This window comes from Salmo trutta, chromosome 22 (genome assembly GCF_901001165.1).
Source record: "Salmo trutta chromosome 22, fSalTru1.1, whole genome shotgun sequence".
Classification (NCBI taxonomy): Eukaryota; Metazoa; Chordata; class Actinopteri; order Salmoniformes; family Salmonidae; genus Salmo; species Salmo trutta.
Window position 1 is genome coordinate 39,743,238 of NC_042978.1, and position 22,671 is coordinate 39,765,908.

Sequence of the window (22,671 nt, forward strand, 5' to 3'; positions counted from 1 at the left end):
TTTGAGGGAGCGTGCAACTGGCATGCTGACTGCAGGAATGTCCACCAGAGCTGTTGCCTTTCTCTACCATAAGCCCCCTCCAACATCATTTTAGAGAATTTGGCAGTACGTCCAACCAGCCTCACAACCGCAGACCATGTGTAACCACGCCAGCCCAGGACCTTCACGTCCGGCTTCTTCACCTGCTCGATCGTCTGAGACCAGCCACCCGGACAGCTGATGAAACTGTGGGCTTGCACATCTGAAGAATTTCTGCACAAACTGTCAGAAAGTGTAAGCTCATCTGCATGCTCGTCGTCCTCACCAAGGTCTTGACCTGATTGCAGTTTGGTGTCGTAACCGACTTCAGTGGGCAAATTGTCACCTTCGATGAACACTGGCACGCTGGAGAAGTGTGCTCTTCCTGGATGAATCCCGGTTTTAACAGTACCGTGTATGGCGTTGTGTGGGCGAGCGGTTTGCTGATGTTAACGTTGTGAACAGAGTTCTCCATGGTGGCGGTGGGTTTATGGTATGGGCAGGCATAAACTACAGACAACGAACACAATTACATTTGATCGATTGCAATTTGAATGCACAGAGATACGGTGACGAGATCCTGAGGTCGATTGTCGTGCCATTCATCTGCCGTCATCACCTCATATTTTAGCATGATAATGCACGACCCCATGCTGCAAGGATCTGTACACAATTCCTGGAAGCTACATACTCCATGGCCTGCATACTCACCAGACATATCACCCATTGAGCATGTTTGGGATGCTCTGGATCTACATGTATGACAGCGTGTTCCAGTTCCCGCCAATATTCAGAAAATTCGCATAGCCATTGAATAGGAGTGGGTCAACATTCCACAGGCCACAATCAACAGCCTGATCAACTCTATGCGAAGGAGATGTGTCGCGCTGCATGAGGCAAATTGTGGTCACACCTGATACTGACTGGTTTTCTGATCCACACCCCAACTTTTTTTTTAAAGGCATCTGTGACCAACAGATGCATATCTGTATTCCCAGTCATGTGAAATACATAGATTATGGCCTAATGAATGTATTTCAATTGACTGATTTTCTTATATGAACTGTAACTCTGTAAAATCTTTGAAATTGTTGCATGTTTCGTTTCTATTTTTGCTCAGTGTGTAAGTGCTATCACCTGCAGGTTTGAGCTTCTCATCACAGAGCCACATACACAGGCTCACAGAGTAGACATTCACAATAGCAATAAACAGATGATATTTCCCCTAGCCTTGAGCCATGTTCAGCTGAGTGAGTACAGTGTGTATTACTGCCTCTGATTGAGAGTGTGTGTGTTGTGTGTTTTAGCCTGTCAGTGAGAGTGTGTATTATACAGAGTCTATGTTAGTTGGGTATTGAGCGAGGCACAGTGTGATCTGTCACTGATTGCATCTTTCATAGGGAGGAGTGAAATTCTCTCTCTCTCTTCCTCTCTCTCTCTATATATATAAATTATATATTTCTCTATCATTCTCTCACTCTATATTTCTCTCTATCCCTCTCTCTTTCTCCCTCTATATTTCTCTCTTCCTCTCTCTGTCTCCTTCTCTCTCACCCCCACTCTCTCCCTCTCTATTTCCTTCTCTCTATATATTTATCTGTCTCCCTCTCTCCCCCCTCTCTATATTTCTCGCTCTCTTTTCCTCTTTCTCTCTCCCTCTCTCTCTATATACAGACGTGCTCAAATTTGTTGGTACCCTTACAGCTCATTGAAATAATGCTTCATTCCTCCTGAAAAGTGATGAAATTAAAAGCTATTTTTATCATGTATACTTGCATGCCTTTGGTATGTCATAGAATAAAGCAAAGAAGCTGTGAAAAGAGATAAATTATTGCTTATTCTACAAAGAGATTCTATAATGGCCTGGACACATTTGTTGGTACCCCTTAGAAAATATAATAAATAATTGGATTATAGTGATATTCCAAACTAATTTGTTTCTTTAATTAGTATCACACGTCTCCAATCTTGTAATCAGTCATTCCGCCTATTTAAATGGAGAAAAGTAGTCACTGTGCTGTTTGGTATCATTGTGTGCACCACACTGAACATGGACCAGAGAAAGCAAAGGAGAGATTTGTCTGAGGAGAAAATAATAGACAAGCATGGTAAAGGTAAAGGCTACAAGACCATCTTCAAGCAGCTTGATGTTCCTGTGACAACAGTTGCAAATATTATTAAGAGGTTTAAGGTCCATGGAACTGGAGCCAACCTCCCTGGGCACAGCCGCAAGATGAAAATCGACCCCAGATTGAACAGGATAGTGTGAATGGTAGAAAAAGAACCAAGGATAACTGCCAAAGAGATACAAGCTGAACTCCAAGGTGAAGGTACGTCAGTTTCTGATCGCGCCACACATCGCTTTTTGAGCGACAGTGGGCTCCATGGAAGAAGATCCAGGAGGACTCCACTTCTGAAAGAAAAACATGAAAAAGCCAGACTGGAATTTGCTAAAATGCACATTGACAAGCCACAATCCTTCTGGGAGAATGTCATTTGGACAGATGAGTCAAAACTGGAGCTTTTTGGCAAGTCACATCAGCTCTATGTTCACAGAAGAAAAAATTAAGCTTTCAAAGAAAAAACACCATACCTACAGTGAAACATGGAGTAAGTTTGCTTATGTTTTGGGGCTGCTCTGGGCTGCAGACCGTCGCCGAAGACTCTGGGCTGCACACCGTCGCCGGAGGCCCCGGGCTGCAGACCGTCGCCGGAGGCCCCGGGCTGAGAGGCGTCAACGGAGGCCCCGGGCTGAGAGGCGTCGCCGGAGGCTCCGGGCTGAGGAGCGTAGCCGGAGGCTCCGGGCTGAGGAGCGTAGCTGGAGGCTCTGGGCTGAGGGGCGTCGCCGTAGGTTCCGTGCCATGGATCATCACTGGAGGCTTCGTGCCATGGATCATCCCTACAGGCTCCGGGCCATGGATCATCACTGGAGGCTTCGTGCCATGGATCATCCCTACAGGCTCCGGTTCATGGATCATCACTGGAGGCTTTGTGCCATGGATCATCCCTGGAGGCTTCCTACGGGGAGCTGGAACCGGTCTCACCAGACTGGGGAGACGCACAGGAGACTGGGTGCGCAGAGCAGGCACAGGGCACACTGGGCCGTGGAGGCGCACCGGAGGTCTGGAGCTCAGGGCTGGCTCACCCCGTCCTGGCTGGATGGTCACTGTAGCCCGGCACGGGCGAAGCGCTGGCACAGGGTGAACTGGGCTGTGCTGGGGAATGAGGGCTGCCGTGCATAGAGCAGGCGCAGAATAAACTGGGCCGAGGAGATGCACTGGCGGCCAGATGCGTAGAGCCGGCGCACTTTTTCCTGGCTGCCGGCCAACTCTCGCCTGGCAACGCTGCGGAGCCCGTACCGACTGCACCGGGCTGTGCGTGCGAAAGGCCAAGATAGTGCGCACTACCCCGTAATGCATTTCTCGCCCTCTGCACACCCGCTCCGCAGTGCCCTTTCCGCCAGCATCATTCCCCGGGATCTCGCGTCGAACTCAGCGCTTGACTCCTTTTGGCTCCGGTTTGCTCCACGGCTCTCTCCTATACGCCCGGGAAGTTAGGTCAGGGTTCCCCCCTGACCTAGCCAAACTACCCGTATGCTCCCCCAACATTTTTTGGGGGGGCTGCCTCTCAGCCTCCTCTTGCCGCCCCAGCCGTTCCTCCCAGTATCGCCGTTCCACCTTCGCTGCCTCTATCTCCTCCGGCGGGCGGCGATACTCTCCCGGCCTTGTCCACGGTCCTGCCCCATCCAGGATTTCCTCCCAGGTCCATGACTCCAAGCCATAGTGCTCAGTCCTGCTCCTCCTCCCACGCTGCTTGGTCTTCTTTTGGTGGGTGGTTCTTTCACATGCGTCGAAAGGATTTGACCAAGGCGCAGCGTGCATAGTGCTCATCTTAATTTATTTTGAGAGAACACTTAAACAAAATAACCAAACGAAAAACAGTTCCATAAGGTGCATAGACTATACGGAAAACAACCCCCCACAAAACCCAAAGGAAAACGGGCTGCCTAAGTATGGCTTCCAATCAGAGACAACGAAAGACACCTGCCTCTGATTGGAAACCATACTCGGCCAAACCTGGAAAACGAAACATAGAAAATGCAAACTAGAACACATTCCCCCAGAAACAAACAAACCCCAAAACACACAAAACAACCCCCCTGCCACGCCCTGACCATTCTACTATGGCAAAATGACCCTTCTCACTGGTCAGGACGTGATATCCCAAGGATGAACCAGATTTGTGGAGGTCTACAATTTTTTTTCTGATGTCTTGGCTGATTTCTTTTGATTTTCCCATGATGTCAAGCAAAGAGGCACTGAGTTTGAAGGTATGCCTTGAAATACATCCACAAGTACACCTCCAATTGACTCAAATGATGTCAATTAGCCTATCAGAGGCTTCTAAAGCCATGACATAATTTTCTGAAATTTTCCAAGCTGTTTAAGGCACAGTCAACTTAGTATATGTAAACTTCTGACCCACTGGAATTGTGATAGTGAACTATACTGTAAGTGAAATAATCTGTCTGTAAACAATTGTTGGAAAAATGACTTGTGTCATGCACAAAGTAGATGTCCTAACCGACTTGCCAAAACTATAGTTTGTTAACAAGAAATTTGTGGAGTGGTTGAAAAACAAGTTTTAATGACTCCAACCTAGGTGTATGTGAACTTCCGACTTCAACTGTATGTAAACTTCCGACTTCAACTATATATATATATATATATATATATATATATATATATATATATATATATATATATATATATATATATATATATCTGGCTCCCCCCTCTCTCTTCCTCTCTCTGTTGTCCACTCCCCCCCTCTCTCCCTATATATATTTCTCTCTCTATATATATATATATTTCTCTCTCTGTCTCCCTCTCTATATTTATCACTCTCTCCCCCCTCTCTCTTCCTCTCTCTATATTTATCACTCTCTTCCGCTCTCTTTCTCCCTCTATCTCTCTATATATATTTCTCTCTCACTTCCTCTCTCTCTCCCTCTATTTCTCTCTCTCTCTATATATGTATCTCTCTCTCATTCTGTCTCTTATTCTCTCCCTCTCCTTGAGAAAATGTCAGTATGCATCAGTCTGTTTGGTTGGTTGCTGGTTGGTTCCCTCAAGCACGAGAAAACCAGGCTCCCACACCATCACACCAGGGAGAAAGGGAAGGCGAGAGAGGGAGGGAGGGATGGAGAGAATAAAATAGAAGGGGGGAGGTCCATCTGCGACTGTGTTCACACTCAGTTTCACAAACTGAAGAAATGACAGGAGTAGTCCTCTGCTGAGCACAGCGGCTCTCCTCCTCCTCCTCTCCTCTCCTTCCAGGGTTCTTATGTTGCTATTGTTTCTGTCTGAATCTCATTTTGTAATATACTCAACAGAAAGTGCCTGGTGCATGCTCCTCTACAGAATTAAATAGGATCTCTATGTGCTCTTCACTTTCTAGGAAATACTTTTTTCTAAGAACTACTCAACCTATTCACTGTCTGAGTATTTAAAGTATTCCGTCTCTAAGTGCACTATTAAAACTATATCTGAGACACAGGGGTCATCTGATAATATACCTGGGATGTACCAGAGTACTATCTCTGAGACACAGGGGTCATCTGATAGTACTCTGGTACATCCCAGGTATATTATCTCTGAGACACAGGGGTCGTCTGATAATACACCTGGGATGTACCACAGTACTATCTCTGAGGCACAGGGGTCATCTGATAATATACCTGGGATGTACCAGAGTACTATCTCTGAGACACAGGGGTCGTCTGATAATATACCTGGGGTGTACCAGAGTACTATCTCTGAGACACAGGGGTCGTCTGATAATATACCTGGGATGTACCACAGTACTATCTCTGAGACACAGGGGTCGTCTGATAATATACCTGGGATGTACCACAGTACTATCTCTGAGACACAGGGGTCGTCTGATAATATACCTGGGATGTACCAGAGTACTATCTCTGAGACACAGGGGGCGTCTGATAATATACCTGGGATGTACCAGAGTACTATCTCTGAGACACAGGGGTCGTCTGATAATATACCTGGGATGTACCAGAGTACTATCTCTGAGACAAAGGGGTCGTCTGATAATATACCTGGGATGTACCAGAGTACTATCTCTGAGACACAGGGGTCGTCTGATAATATACCTGGGATGTACCATAGTACTATCTCTGAGACACAGGGGTCGTCTGATAATATACCTGGGATGTACCACAGTACTATCTCTGAGACACAGGGGTCGTCTGATAATATACCTGGGATGTACCAGAGTACTATCTCTGAGACACAGGGGTCGTCTGATAATATACCTGGGATGTACCAGAGTACTTTCTCTGAGACACAGGGGTCGTCTGATAATATACCTGGGATGTACCAGAGTACTATCTCTGTGACAAAGGGGTCGTCTGATAATACACCTGGGATGTACTAGAGTACTATCTCTGAGACACAGGGGTCGTCTGATAATATACCTGGGATGTACTAGAGTACTATCTCTGAGACACAGGGGTCGTCTGATAATATACCTGGGATGTACCAGAGTACTATCTCTGAGACACAGGGGTCGTCTGATAATATACCTGGGATGTACTAGAGTACTATACATTATACTGTCCACAGTCACCTGGTATGACCAAGTTGATGCTGAGGTGTTGACAGATTGACAGTTCCTCCTGCCATCTTTTCGTCTCAAAAGGTAGAAATTAGAGAGTGAGTGGGGTAGAGGTGAGGTGCTCAAAGTACTGTGTGTGCACGTATTTAAGTGTTTGTGTAGACTTCAATGGTTGTGTATGTGTGTGTGTGGATGACTTTGACTGTGCATGTGTTTGAGTACATTACAGTAGTGTGTGTCTGTTTGTGTGCATGTCAGTTTTTGTATGTGTGTAGGCATGGTGTGTCAGGGGCAGTGAGCACAGCAGGGTTGATTTCTGTCAGAAGCAAACAGAGGAGTGAGTGGGCTCATTGTGAGGCAGGGCTACATTAGGACAACTCTTAAAATAACTTCCACTGTTATTGTTTCTGCCAGACAGCACCACAGTACGAGAGGAAGAAGGAGCGGGAGGTAATATGTACGCATGTATACAGTATGCAGATTTATGTTTAAATTGTCAGTATACCATGGCATTGTTGAATACTCATTTCTGATTAGTTTGAAGGGCATTCTAGAGCGTGCATTATTTCCCTTTATAAACTGGGTGGTTCATGTCCTGAATGCTGATTGGCTGAAAGCTGTGGTGTATGAGGCCGTGTACCATGGGTATGACAAAACATTTATTTTTACTATTACTACTAATTACTATTACTACTAATTACTACTAATTTTACTATTACTACTAATTACATTTGTAACCAGTTTATAACAGCAGTAAGTCACCTCGGGGGTTTGCGGTATATGGCCTATATACCATTACTAAGGGCTGTTTACAGGTATTCCGTGTTGTGTCGTGCAAAGAACAGCTCTTAGCCGTGGTATATTGGCCATATTCCACACCCCCTTGGGCCTTATTGCTTTAATAATACACTAATTGTACAAAACATTACGAACACCTGCTCTTTCCATAACATAGACTGACCAGGTGAATCCAGGTGAAAGCTATGATCCCTTAATGATGTCACTTGTTAAATCCAATCAAATCAGTGTAGAGGAAGGGGAGGAGACAGGTTAAAGAAGGATTTTTAAGCCTTGAGGCAACTGAGACATGGATTGTGTATGTGTGTCATTCAGAGGGTGAATTGGCAAGACAAAAGATTTAAGTGCCTTTGAAAGTATGGTAGTAGGTGCCAGGCGCACCGGTTTGAGTGTGTCAAGAATTGCAACGCTGCTGGCTTTTCACGCTCAACAGTTTCCTGTGTGTATCAAGAATGGTCCACCACCCAAAGGACATCCAGCCAACTTGACACAACTGTGGTGTCACGTCCTGACCAGTAAAGGGGTTATTTGTTATTGTAGTTTGGTCAGGACGTGGCAGGGGGTGTTTGTTTTATGTGGTTTGGGGTTTGTTGGGTTATGTGTTATGTAGAGGGGTGTTTGTTTTAGAGTGTTCTGGGGTTTATGGGTTATGTTCTAGGTTAGTGTATTTCTATGTTAGATCTAGGGTGTTTAGTTCTATGTTTAGTTAATTGGGATTGGCCTTCAATTGGAGGCAGCTGTTCCTCGTTGCCTCTGATTGAAGGTCCTATGTATAGGGGTGTGTTTGTAATGGGAAGTGTGGGAAGTTGTTTTTGCATAGCTGTGTGTAGCCTGCAAGACTGTTTGTCGTCCGTTCGTTTTCTTGTTTTTGTTACGTGTCTCAAATAAAGTTAAAATGAGCACTCAACCTGCTGCGCCTTGGTCCACTTCATACGACGGCCGTTACATGTGGGAAGCATTGGAGTGATGATTTTTATATGCATTCATTTGTATATCATTGAACTTTATAAATCTGTCAGTTTATTAAAGCTCAGTGATTAGTGCTTTTTGAGGTGAGTTTGGTTTCAGGTTCGATAATTTTTCTAAACAGTAAATGCACTATGCATTATGTGGGTTGAATGCTGTAACATCACAGACTAAAACTATTACTAAAAGTCTCATGATGGTAATGACTGCTCATGACTACTTATCACTTAATATCCATCATTTATTCACATTACTTTAATGAAATATTTCAGTTGTTGTGTATATTACATTTGATGACTTTATTTCATTCCAAGACATCTCATCTCTACAGAGACTGTTTATGACTGCTGAATAACAACAATCACTTAGATCATGTATTTTCAGGTAGAGATACCTCGCGAAGCAACTGCTCTGTATCCCTCAATTGTGTATTCTTCTCTCTCTTTTATGTAGCAGGTGTAGCAATGGATTATGGTCATTGTAGTTAATTACCACATTTCCTGCGCTAAACTATGTAGAATATTGTCCTGTTGGAAACTACAACACTCTACTACATTGCACAGTTCAGGCTTGATCTGATATCTCTACAGAAACTGCACAATGTGCGCATTGAGTTCACAGAAAAAAAAACGAACGAAATGGAATTAAAATAATTGAACCAACATTGGTCAATGAGTTGTTTATTAAATAACTTTTGGTTAATCACTCAGCACTATCGTTTATCCAGATTTGCAGTAAACATACAGTATTGTGTGTGTGTGTGTGCGCAAGTGGCCATGCTTGTGCATGTGTGTGTATGTATGTGAGTGTGTGTCCGTGTGTGCATGTGATTTGAACTTCTAGACAAGTTACTTACCACACCCTGAGCAGCGATGAGCGCTGCCAATGTGCTCCTGCCTGAGGTTCCGGGGGTGCAGAGAGAGAGACAGATCTCCTGTCCTCCCACCAGTGTTCTGTCCATCTCTATCAGTATAGCCTCCGCCTGCTCTGCACTCTCATACTCCACCACCCCGAACCCTCGCACCGGGCTGCCCTCATCCTGGGCTAGCTGAAACACAGAAAACACACACACGTTATACACACACGTTACACAGATCTCACTCTCAACAGCACAGGGCTACAAACAAACAAGCAAACTGACAACAGTAAAAACAAGTACATACCAACACATAAACCTTGCACGATGCATTCCCAACACTCTCTTATTCCCATCACAATTAGCGCAGTGTGAACGGAATAAAGCAACAACCTTGTCATGCCTCCACAGAGACTGGCAGTATACTCTCACAAGATGAGCTCCAACTCACATCCAACTCTGACACATTCCAAAAAGCTCTCTCTCAGAGTGGAGTAGCAGTACCATACTGTATTACATCTATCATAGACAGGTGGAGTAGCAGTACCATACTGTATTACATCTATCATAGATCAGGTGGAGGCTCAGGTGGAGTAGCAGTACCATACTGTATTACATCTATCATTGATCAGGTGGAGTAGCGGTACCATACTGTATTACATCTATCATTGATCAGGTGGAGTAGCAGTACCATACTGTATTACATCTATCATTGATCAGGTGGAGTAGCAGTACCATACTGTATTACATCTATCATTGATCAGGTGGAGTAGCAGTACCATACTGTATTACATCTATCATAGCTCAGGTGGAGTAGCAGTACCGTACTGTATTACATCTATCATAGCTCAGGTGGAGTAGCAGTACCATACTGTATTACATCTATCATAGACAGGTGGAGTAGCAGTACCACACTGTATTACATCTATCATAGCTCAGGTGGAGTAGCAGTACCATACTGTATTACATCTATCATAGACAGGTGGAGTAGCGGTACCGTACTGTATAACATCTATCATAGCTCAGGTGGAGTAGCAGTACCATACTGTATTACATCTATCATTGATCAGGTGGAGTAGCAGTACCATACTGTATTACATCTATCATTGATCAGGTGGAGTAGCAGTACCATACTGTATTACATCTATCATAGCTCAGGTGGAGTAGCAGAACCATACTGTATTACATCTATCATAGCTCAGGTGGAGTAGCAGTACCATACTGTATTACATCTATCATAGCTCAGGTGGAGTAGCAGTACCATACTGTATTACATCTATCATAGCTCAGGTGGAGTAGCAGTACCATACTGTATTACATCTATCATAGCTCAGGTGGAGTAGCAGTACCATACTGTATTACATCTATCATAGCTCAGGTGGAGTTGCAGTACCATACTGTATTACATCTATCATTGATCAGGTGGAGTAGCAGTACCATACTGTATTACATCTATCATAGATCAGGTGGAGGCTCAGGTGGAGTAGCAGTACCATACTGTATTACATCTATCATAGCTCAGGTGGAGTTGCAGTACCATACTGTATTACATCTATCATTGATCAGGTGGAGTAGCGGTACAGTACTGTATTACATCTATCATAGCTCAGGTGGAGTAGCAGTACCATACTGTATTACATCTATCATAGCTCAGGTGGAGTAGCAGTACCATACTGTATAACATCTATCATAGCTCAGGTGGAGTAGCAGTACCATACTGTATTACATCTATCATAGATCAGGTGGAGTAGCAGTACCATACTGTATTACATCTATCGTAGATCAGGTGGAGTAGCAGTACCATACTGTATTACATCTATCATGGATCAGGTGGAGTAGCAGTACCACACTGTATTACATCTATCATAGCTCAGGTGGAGTAGCAGTATCATACTGTATTACATCTATCATAGATCAGGTGGAGTAGCAGAACCATACTGTATTACATCTATCATAGCTCAGGTGGAGTAGCAGTACCATACTGTATTACATCTATCATAGATCAGGTGGAGTAGCAGTACCATACTGTATTACATCTATCATAGCTCAGGTGGAGTAGCAGTACCATACTGTATTACATCTATCATAGACAGGTGGAGTAGCAGTACCATACTGTATTACATCTATCATGGATCAGGTGGAGTAGCAGTACCATACTGTATTACATCTATCATAGATCAGGTGGAGTAGCAGTACCATACTGTATTACATCTATCATAGACAGGTGGAGTAGCAGTACCATACTGTATTACATCTATCATGGATCAGGTGGAGTAGCAGTACCATACTGTATTACATCTATCATAGCTCAGGTGGAGTAGCAGTACCATACTGTATTACATCTATCATAGCTCAGGTGGAGTAGCAGTACCGTACTGTATTACATCTATCATAGCTCAGGTGGAGTAGCAGTACCGTACTGTATTACATCTATCATAGATCAGGTGGAGTAGCAGTACCATACTGTATTACATCTATCATAGACAGGTGGAGTAGCAGTACCATACTGTATTACATCTATCATTGATCAGGTGGAGTAGCAGTACCATACTGTATTACATCTATCATAGCTCAGGTGGAGTAGCAGTACCATACTGTATTACATCTATCATAGACAGGTGGAGTAGCAGAACCATACTGTATTACATCTATCATGGATCAGGTGGAGTAGCAGTACCATACTGTATAACATCTATCATAGCTCAGGTGGAGTAGCAGTACCATACTGTATTACATCTATCATAGACAGGTGGAGTAGCAGTACCACACTGTATTACATCTATCATAGCTCAGGTGGAGTAGCAGAACCATACTGTATTACATCTATCATGGATCAGGTGGAGTAGCAGTACCATACTGTATAACATCTATCATAGCTCAGGTGGAGTAGCAGTACCATACTGTATTACATCTATCATAGACAGGTGGAGTAGCAGTACCATACTGTATAACATCTATCATAGCTCAGGTGGAGTAGCAGTACCATACTGTATTACATCTATCATAGCTCAGGTGGAGTAGCAGTACCATACTGTATTACATCTATCATAGACAGGTGGAGTAGCAGTACCATACTGTATTACATCTATCATAGCTCAGGTGGAGTAGCAGTACCATACTGTATTACATCTATCATGGATCAGGTGGAGTAGCAGTACCATACTGTATAACATCTATCATAGCTCAGGTGGAGTAGCAGTACCGTACTGTATTACATCTATCATAGCTCAGGTGGAGTAGCAGTACCATACTGTATTACATCTATCATAGCTCAGGTGGAGTAGCAGTACCATACTGTATTACATCTATCATAGCTCAGGTGGAGTAGCAGTACCATACTGTATTACATCTATCATAGACAGGTGGAGTAGCAGTACCATACTGTATTACATCTATCATAGACAGGTGGAGTAGCAGTACCATAGTGTATAACATCTATCATAGCTCAGGTGGAGTAGCAGAACCATACTGTATTACATCTATCATGGATCAGGTGGAGTAGCAGTACCATACTGTATAACATCTATCATAGCTCAGGTGGAGTAGCAGTACCATACTGTATTACATCTATCATAGACAGGTGGAGTAGCAGTACCACACTGTATTACATCTATCATAGCTCAGGTGGAGTAGCAGAACCATACTGTATTACATCTATCATAGACAGGTGGAGTAGCAGTACCATACTGTATTACATCTATCATAGCTCAGGTGGAGTAGCAGTACCATACTGTATTACATCTATCATAGATCAGGTGGAGTAGCAGTACCATACTGTATTACATCTATCGTAGATCAGGTGGAGTAGCAGTACCATACTGTATTACATCTATCATAGCTCAGGTGGAGTAGCAGTACCATACTGTATTACATCTATCATAGACAGGTGGAGTAGCAGTACCGTACTGTATAACATCTATCATAGCTCAGGTGGAGTAGCAGTACCATACTGTATTACATCTATCATGGATCAGGTGGAGTAGCAGTACCATACTGTATTACATCTATCATAGCTCAGGTGGAGTAGCAGTACCATACTGTATTACATCTATCATAGCTCAGGTGGAGTAGCAGTACCATACTGTATTACATCTATCATAGACAGGTGGAGTAGCAGTACCATACTGTATTACATCTATCATAGCTCAGGTGGAGTAGCAGTACCATACTGTATTACATCTATCATAGCTCAGGTGGAGTAGCAGTACCATACTGTATTACATCTATCGTAGATCAGGTGGAGTAGCAGTACCATACTGTATTACATCTATCATAGACAGGTGGAGTAGCAGTACCGTACTGTATTACATCTATCATAGACAGGTGTTTTGTGAAAGCCAGCCACTTTGATAATGGTCTGAAAAGAGCCCTTTCAGAATCTGCTGATATCGCTCTGTCTCTCTCTCTTATTCTCACTGTCTTTGGTGTTCTGAACCAGAATTCCCCAGAGAAAGCATTACAGAAGTGAGAGAGATAGCCTGGCTCAGAACTCTAAAGATGAAGAGAATATGAGAGAGAGAGAGAGAGAGAGAGAGAGAGAGAGAGAGAGAGAGAGCGAGAGAGAGAGAGAGAGAGAGAGAGAGAGAGAGAGAGAGAAATCAGCAGATTCTGAAAGGGCTCTTTTCAGACCATTATCAAAGTGGCTGGCTTTCACAGAATCCACCTGAGCTATGATAGATGTAATATAGTACGTTACTGCTACTCCTACTCCACCTGGCTTTCTCTCTCAGACTCAGACAAATAAACACACACACAAACATTAAAAAAGCACTAGTCTTCTTAGTACTGACGCAATGACAGAGCAGTTTCTTCCTCATGAAGTGCAGGCTGGTTTCCAGTGACAGAGCAGTTTCTTCCTCATGAAGTGCAGGCTGGTTTCCAGTGACAGAGCAGTTTCTTCCTCATGAAGTGCAGGCTGGTTTCCAGTGACAGAGCAGTTTCTTCCTCATGAAGTGCAGGCTGGTTTCCAGTAAGCACCAGTAGATAATGTCTCCTGACAGCTATTATTACTTTACAGTTACTGTCCATCAATACAACTAACAGGGATAGAGGGAGGGAGAGAAGGAAAGAGAGAAGGATGGAGGAAGGAAGGGAGGGAGGGAAATAAGATTGGGAGGGAGGGAGGATTGGTGAAAAGAGAGATGGATAGATGGATGGAGTGAAGAAGGGAGTTTGTAATGCCCCTTTCTGGAAATGAGTCAATTTAAGCCCACTGTAATAGGACAAGGAGCCATACATCCTGGTACTTACTGTATGTCAGCCAATCAGCAGAAGGGATGAGTTAAATAATGCACCAGAACTTCTCACCCCTGTAGGCCCTGAGTCCTGTCATACAACATTTAGATGCCAGCCTAGTAGCTAATGCAGACCAACTGGCATAACATGCTTCCAGATCACCACCAGTCACTGTTCAGCTGGATGGAATGGTAAGACAAGGCAGGACTGAACTGGACTGAATCGCATATAGTAGAGATTCTCCACACAATAACACAGCTGCTCTCATAGGATGTTCAGTCATGACTCATGAGTCAGTTGTTGCTTATCCCCCATCCTCTCACCCCACATTTCCTCTCCTCCACTCCCACTTGTCTGTCAGTCCCCCCAGCCTGAGGAACAGAGCTGTGGAGGAGGAGGTCGATAGGCCATCAGAATACATTAGCCATACTCTATGGAAATAAATGACCTTCCTCTCCTCCTTACCAGTCTACCAATTCAACGCCCTAAGGAAGGGAATGAGAAGGGGCATTGAACACACATATGTCACTCCAGTGAGTGAGTGAGTGATGTTTGCAAAGCAAGAGAGAGAGAATAAGTGACAAAGAGAGAGAGATGCACACACATATACACATCAAGCTGTTATGTTCATTCACCTTCTGCACAATCAAGTGTGTGTGCCTGCGTGCATGTGTGTGTAATGCACTGATCTGACTCTGAGAGCTTTATTTATAGTACAGAAAGTAGGGACTGTCATTTAGCTGGGTGTCAAGCAGCTGAGAGGGAAACCAAACCCCCACAACAGACACCAGCACCATCCCCAGCAGGGTGCACAGTCATACACACAAACATACAGAGACATCTACATAAGTTCACTATGGTTTAACAGGTAAAAACTCTCTCTCTCTCTTTCTCCCACTCTGTTGCACTCGTCCAATGATAAAGGGTGAAAGGGGATTAGGTAAATAAAACACTATCTCCAAACATACAGCTGGCCAATGTGCAATAGCTTTCCCTATGTCACCTGCTAATATTCATTTATAGTGAGAGGGTCCAGAGAGCCTTTGGTTGAAGTTAGTCAATAGTGGCCTTAGCTCTGCACTTCCAATGAGCCAGTGACCCCTCCCTCCCTCCCTCCCTCATCCATTGTCCATGTCCAGTGTTAACATAAAGACTAACCCATTTACAGAGAGACCCATCACCCCCACCATGCCCTCTATGATATAATTGAGACTCTGGCATTTTATCTCCCCCTCAGGTTAAGGTTACTTCTGCCTCTTCAACATCATAATCACATAAAAGGCCAGCTACTGTGGACATGTGTGTATGTGTGTAAAGTGCACGTGTGTGTGTGTGTGTGTGTGTGTGTAGTGTTTATTATCCACATCTTTCTGTGTCTGTCATGGTCTGTCGACTCCTATGCTACTCGATGGCACAGAACCCCTCTGATGTCATCCGCACAGCTCTTTCCACTGTTTATGAAACTGGCCAAGAAACTTTCCTAAGCAGTCATTGTGTGTGTGTGTGTGTGTGTGTGTGTGTGTGTGTGTGTGTGTGTGTGTGTGTGTGTGTGTGTGTGTGTGTGTGTGTGTGTGTGTGTGTACGCATCAGGAACAGATATGTCATAGTGAATCAGTCTTGTTACTTAAACAAAGATCAGTGCACACACGCATAAAGACAGACACACAGGCAGACACACAGACAGACACACGCACCGCGAGAAAGAGAGAGCAGGATATGTGCTCAGACCTTCACAGCCGTGCCACATGGTCCTCTATAGACTATCTACAGTATACACACGCGCTCATGCACACTGTCATATGCTCCATGTCTCTGGCAAGTCATTTACCTCAGTCTTACTGAGCTAACATCACCAATGTCTGGGAATGGACACATGCAGGTGTAGGATCTTAATTTGATGACCCTGTTGTTGCACGAAGTTAACATACGAAAATGTTTTAAGATGGTCATACCAAGGATCATGTACAGTTGAAGTCGGAAGATTACATACACCTTAGCCAAGTACATTTAAACTCAGTTTTTCACAATTCCTGACATTTAATCCTAGTAAAAATTCCCTGCCTTAGGTCAGTTAGGATCACTACTTTATTTTAAGAATGTGACATTTCAGAATAATAGTAGAGAGAATGATTTATTTCATCTTTTATTCCTTTCATCACATTCCCAGTGGGTCAGAAGTTTACATACACTCAATTAGTATTTGGTAGCATTGCCTTTAAATTGTTTAACTTGGGTCAAACGTTTCGGGTAGCCTTCCACAAGCTTCCCACAATAACTTGGGTAAAATTCATCCCATTCCTCCTGACAGAGCTGGTGTAACTGAGTCAGATTTGTAGGCCTCCTGGCTCGCACACGCTTTTTCAGTTCTGCCCACAAATGTTGTATAGGATTGAGGTCAGGGCTTTGTGATGGCCACTCCAATACCTTGACTTTGTTGTTCTTAAGCCATTTTGCCACAACTTTGGAAGTATGCTTGGGGTCATTGTCCATTTGGAAGACCCTTTTGCGACCAAGTTTTAACTTCCTGACTGATGTCTTGAGATGTTGCTTCAATATATCCACATCATTTTCCTACCTCAGGATGCCATCTATTTTGTGAAGTGCACCAGTCCCTCCTGCAGCAAAGCACCCCCGTGCCACTCCTGTGCTTCACGGTTGGGATGGTGCTCTTCGGCTTGCAAGCCTACCCTTTTTCCTCCAAACATAACGATGGTCATTATGGCCAAACAGTTCTATTTTTGTTTCATCAGACCAGAGGACGTTTCTCCAAAAAGTACAATCTTTGTCCCCATGTGCAGTTGCAAACCGTAGTCTGTTTTTTTATGGCGGTTTTGGAGCAGTGGTTTCTTCCTTGCTGAGCAGCCTTTCAGGTTATGTCGATATAGGACTCGTTTTACTGTGGATATAGATACTTTTGTACCTGTTTCCTCCAGCATCTTCACAATGTCCTTTGCTGTTGTTCTGGGATTGACTTGCACTTCTCGCACCAAAGTACGTTCATCTCTAGGAGATAGAATGCGTCTCTTTCCTGAGCGGTATGATGGCTGCGTGGTCCCATGGTGTTTATACTTGCGTACTATTGTTTGTACAGATGAACGTGGTACCTTCAGGCATTTGGAAATTGCTCCCAAGGATGAACCAGACTTGTGGAGGTCTACAATTCTTTTTCTGAGGTCTTAGCTGATTTCTTTTGATTTTCCCATGATGTCAAGCAAAGAGGCACTGAGTTTGAGGGTAGGCCTTGAAATACATCCACAGGTACACCTCCAATTGACTCAAATTATGTCAATTAGCCTATCAGAAGCTTCTAAAGCCATGACATCATTTTCTGGAATTTTCTAAGCTGTTTAAAGGCACACTCAACCAAGTGTATGTAAACTTCTGACCCACTGGAATTGTGATACAGTGAATTATAAGTGAAATAATCTGTCTATAAACAATTGTTGGAAAAATGACTTGTGTCATGCACAAAGTAGATGTCCTAACCAACTTGCATAAACTACAGTTTGTTAACAAGAAATTGGTGGTTGAAAAACGAGTTTTAATGACTCCAACCTAAGTGTATGTAAACTTCGGACTTCAACTGTAGCTATTTGATTTGGAATTTTAGGACCCCCTGAAGGTATATAAAAACATTTTGAAAAATGATTTTCTTTACTGCTATTAGCCCATAGAAATGCATTGAATAACAGCATAATACATGGATAAACAGATAGTCAAGAAAAAATAATAAAGGAAGCTTGTTCTGAAGTGTCTGTCTATCTGAGAGATGCATTACATGTATTACTGAACTAAAATATAAATGCAACATATAAAGTGTTGCTCCAATGTTTCATGAGCTGAAATAAAAGCAGCATTTGTTTACATCCTTGTTAGTGAACATTTCTCCTTTACCAAGATAATCCATCCACCTGACAGGTGTGGCATATCAAGAAGCTGATTAAACAGCATGATCCTTACAAAGGTGCACCTTGTGCTGGGGACAATAAAAAGCCACTCTAAAATGTATAGTTTTGCCACATAACACAATGCCGCAGATGTTTTGAGGGAGCAAGCAATTGGCATGCTGACAGCAGGAATATCCACCAGAGCTGTTGCCAAAGAATTGAATGTTCATTTTTCTACTATAAGTCGGCTCCAACATCATTTTAGAGAATTTGGCAGTACATCCAACCGGCCTGACAACCGCAGACCACGTGCAACCAACCATGCTCCCAAGTGGGTGGGCCTATGCCCTCAGACTGGGACGAAGGTTCACCTTCCAACAGGACAATGACCCTAAGCACACAGCCAAGACAACGCATGAGTGGCTTCGGGGCTCTGAATGTCCTTGAGTGGCCCAGCCAGAGCCAGGACTTTAACCTGATCGAACATCTCTAGAGAGACATGAAAATAGCTGTGCAGCAACGCTCCCAATCCAACCTGACAGAGCTTGAGAGGATCTGCAGAGAAGAATGGGGGAAAAAATCCCCAAATACAGGTGTGCCAAGCTTGTAGTTTCATACCCAAGAAGACTCAAGGCTGTAATCACTGCTTCAACAAAGTACTGAGTAAAGGGTCTGACTACTTATGTAAATGTGATATTATTATTATTTATTTAAAAAAAATTGCAAACATTTCTAAAAATCAGTTTTTGCTTTTTCATTATGCGGTATTGTGTGTAGATTGATGAGGGAATAAGGCAGGAACGTAATGTCACGTGTGCTCCCTCTCTGGCCTCTAGGTCACCAGGCTGCTCGTTATGGCGCACACCTGTCACCATCATCACTCACATGATTACCTTCCTTATACATGTCACTCCCTTTGGTTCCTTCCCCAGGCGTTATTGTTTCTGTTTCTGTGTCAGTTCTGTGCGTTGTCCGTGTTTCTTATTTTGTATTATGTTGTGTTTCTTTATTAAAACACTCACTCTCTGAACTTGACTCTCAGAGCACATCGTGCTCACCTAAGGGAAGCATCAGGGAGTGTTTTTAGTTTTTTTGTGTCAGGTGGAATGACGTTGGGTCGGGGAGCCACTACAGGTTTACATGCCTCAGCCTGATCAGCAGGCTCCCCTGGCTCAGCCGGATCTCCAGGCTCCCCTGTGTGGCTGAGAGTGTGTGGGTGACAAAGTGTTGTGGATGTGTTTCTGGCTTATTATGAGTGGGACGTAGCAAACAGGCCATCTCCACTCTATCTTGCTTAACTCTAAAAGAGAGTCAAAGCAAATCAAATGTTATTGGTTACATACACATAGTTAGCAGATGTTAATGCGAGTGTAGCGAAATGCTTGTGCTTCTAGTTCGGACCATGCAGTAATATCTAACAAATAATCTAACAATTTCACAACAACTACCTTATACACACACGTGTAAAGGAATTAATAAGAATATGTACATATAAATATATGGATGAGCGAGGGTATGTAAACATTATATAAAGTGGCATTGTTTAAAGTGACTAGTGATACATTTATTACATCCAATTTTTTATTATTAAAGTGGCTAGAGATTTGAGTCAGTATGTTGGCAGCAGCCACTCTATGTTACTGATGGCTGTTTAACAGTCTGATGGCCTTGAGATAGAAGCTGTTTTTCAGTCTCTCAGTCCCAGCTTTGATGCACCTGTACTGACCTCGCCTTCTGGATGATAGTGGGGTGAACAGGCCGTGGCTCAGGTGGTTGTTGTCCTTGATGATCTTTTTGTCCTTCCTGTGACATCAGGTGCTGTAGGTGTCCTGGAGGGCAGGTAGTTTGCCCCCGGTGATGCGTTGTGCAGACCTCTCTACCCTCTGGAGAGCCTTACGGTTGTGGGCGGAGCAGTTGCCATATCAGGCGGTGATACAGCCCGACAGGAAGCTCTTGATTGTGCATCTGTAAGAGTGTTTTCGGTGACAAGCCAAATTTCTTCAGCCTCCGGAGGTTGAAGAGGTTAATCACCAAGCTGTCTGTGTGGGTGGACCATTTCAGTTTGTCAGTGATGTGTACGCTGAGGAACTTTCCACCTTCTCCACTACTGTCCCGTCGATGTGGATAGGGGGGTGCTCCCTCTGCTCTTAACTGAAGTCCATGATCATCTCCTTTGTTTTGTTGACGTTGAGTGTGAGGTTATTTTCCTGACACCACACCATCGTTACGCGCACCTGCATGTGTGTGTGTGTGTGTGTGTGTGTGTGTGTGTGTGTGTGTGTGTGTCGGCAGTATTTGCCTGTACAGTCTTTTCAAAAAGGGCAAAAATCTCTTCCAAATAAATCATCTTTACCCTCCTCGGCCCACACTAGTCATCCATCACATCCACAACACTTTGTCACCCACACACTCTCAGCCACACACTCTCATTGACACCCTGTTCTCTCACAGACTGCTACTCTGACACAGTTCTCCTCCTAGTCTCCTCTGTCCCAGCCTGTCAATCAGGCAGGTCTCACTGACAATTGTGACAGGGCAACCATGTCCCCGGTCACAGAACGGTCACTCTGTGGTCTTCAAAGTCTCTCCTCTATAGGGCCCTGGAAGTCTACTGCTGTCAGACAGACCGACAACCAGGGCAATGGGTTTAAGTCAGCTTGATGAACACACACAAACACAGATCCTAACCCCTCCTAACTCCTCCTAGCCCCTCCTAACTCCTCCTAACTCCTCCTAGCCCCTCATAACTCCTTCTAACCCCTCCTAACTCCTCCTAGCCCCTGGGGCTAGGAGGAGTTAGGAGGAGTTAGGAGGGGTTAGGAGGAGTTAGGAGGAGTTAGGAGGAGTTAGGAGGGGTTAGGAGGAGTTAGAAGGGGTTCGGAGGGGCTAGGAGGGGCAAGGAGGAGTTAGGAGGGGTTAGGAGGAGTTAGAAGGGGTTAGCCCCTTCTAACTCCTCCTAACTCCTCCTAACCCCTTCTAACTCCTCCTAACCCCTTCTAACTCTTCCTAACTCTTCCTAACTCATCCTAGCCCCTCCTAGCCCCTCCGAACCCCTCCTAACTCCTCCTAACCCCTTCTAACTCCTCCTAACCCCTTCTAACACCTCCTAACTCCTCCTAGCCCCTCCTAGCCCCTCCGAACCCCTTCTAACTCCTCCTAACCCCTCCTAACTCCTCCTAGCCCCTCCTAGCCCCTCCGAACCCCTTCTAACTCCTCCTAACCCCTCCTAACTCCTCCTAACTCCTCCTAACCCCTCCTTGCCCCTCCTAACTCCTCCTAATCCCTCCTAACTCCTCCTTGCCCCTCCTAGCCCCTCCTAACTCCTCCTATCTCCTCCTAACCCCTCCTCTCCTCCTTGCCCCTCCTAGCCCCTCCTAGCCCCTCCTAACTCCTCCTAACCCCTCCTAGCCCCTCCTAACTCCTCCTAACCCCTCCTAACTCCTCCTAACCCCTTCTAACTCCTCCTAACCCCTCCTAACTCCTCCTAACTCCTCCTAACCCCTTCTAACTCCTCCTAACCCCTCCTAACCCCTCTTAACCCCTCCTAACCCCTATTAACTCCACCAAATGTAACTCCACTCTTCTCCTCTTACAGGTACCCTGCTTTATCACTGATGACTCATGTAGTATACAGTTTGTTCCCAGAGCTCTGTCCGGTCCCTAGCCACAGAAAAAGAGAGGGGGGGGGCATACAGAGAGAAAGAGACTTCTCTCTACTGTCATTTACCTGCTAATAACACATAGCTTTCTAATGGGCCTGGCATTCTTAGATTGCCTCCTGCTTATTTTTTTATTTAACCTTTATTTAACTAGGCAAGTCAGTTAAGAACAAATTCTTATTTACAATGATGGCCTACACCGGCCAAACCCGGATGACGCTGGGCCAATTGTGCACTGCCCTATTGGACTGCAAATCAGTTGTGATACAGCCTGGATTTGAACCAGGGTGTCTGTAGTGACGCCTCTAGCACTGAGATACAGTGCATTCAACCGCTGCGCCACTCAGGAGCCCTTCATTTGTGAGAGGGTGACCCGAAGCACACCGAGCGAGGCTTTGACAACCACTGTAAGGATGGAGACTTTAATTAATCTAGCACTACAGTACTAGAGGAGTCACTCTCAAGCACTGCTGCCAGAGGATAGAAAGTTTTTAAACAAATTAGAATGGAACTGAAATGGAGAAAAACCATGGAAACGAAACGAGGGGGGGCTAGTGGTGATCATAGGGCTTAGGGAGGAGGAGGAACCTTAGTGCACTGCAGAGGGATGGTGGTG

At 44.4% G+C, this 22,671-nt stretch overlaps 1 protein-coding gene across 5 annotated transcripts in view; it reads right to left on the bottom strand.

Annotated features, from left to right (window-relative positions):
* The window catches only part of raver2 (ribonucleoprotein, PTB-binding 2), a 145,690-nt gene that overhangs the window by 59,683 nt on the left and 63,336 nt on the right, over positions 1–22,671 (bottom strand). For all 5 annotated transcript variants that reach the window (XR_003868712.1, XM_029707972.1, XM_029707971.1 and 2 more), the window contains one exon: positions 9,275–9,466. Coding sequence is in view for 4 of the 5 variants with exons in the window: in XM_029707972.1 (XP_029563832.1) it covers positions 9,275–9,466 (192 nt within the window). In the remaining variant the exon portion in view is untranslated. The remainder of the gene's footprint in view (positions 1–9,274; positions 9,467–22,671) is intronic.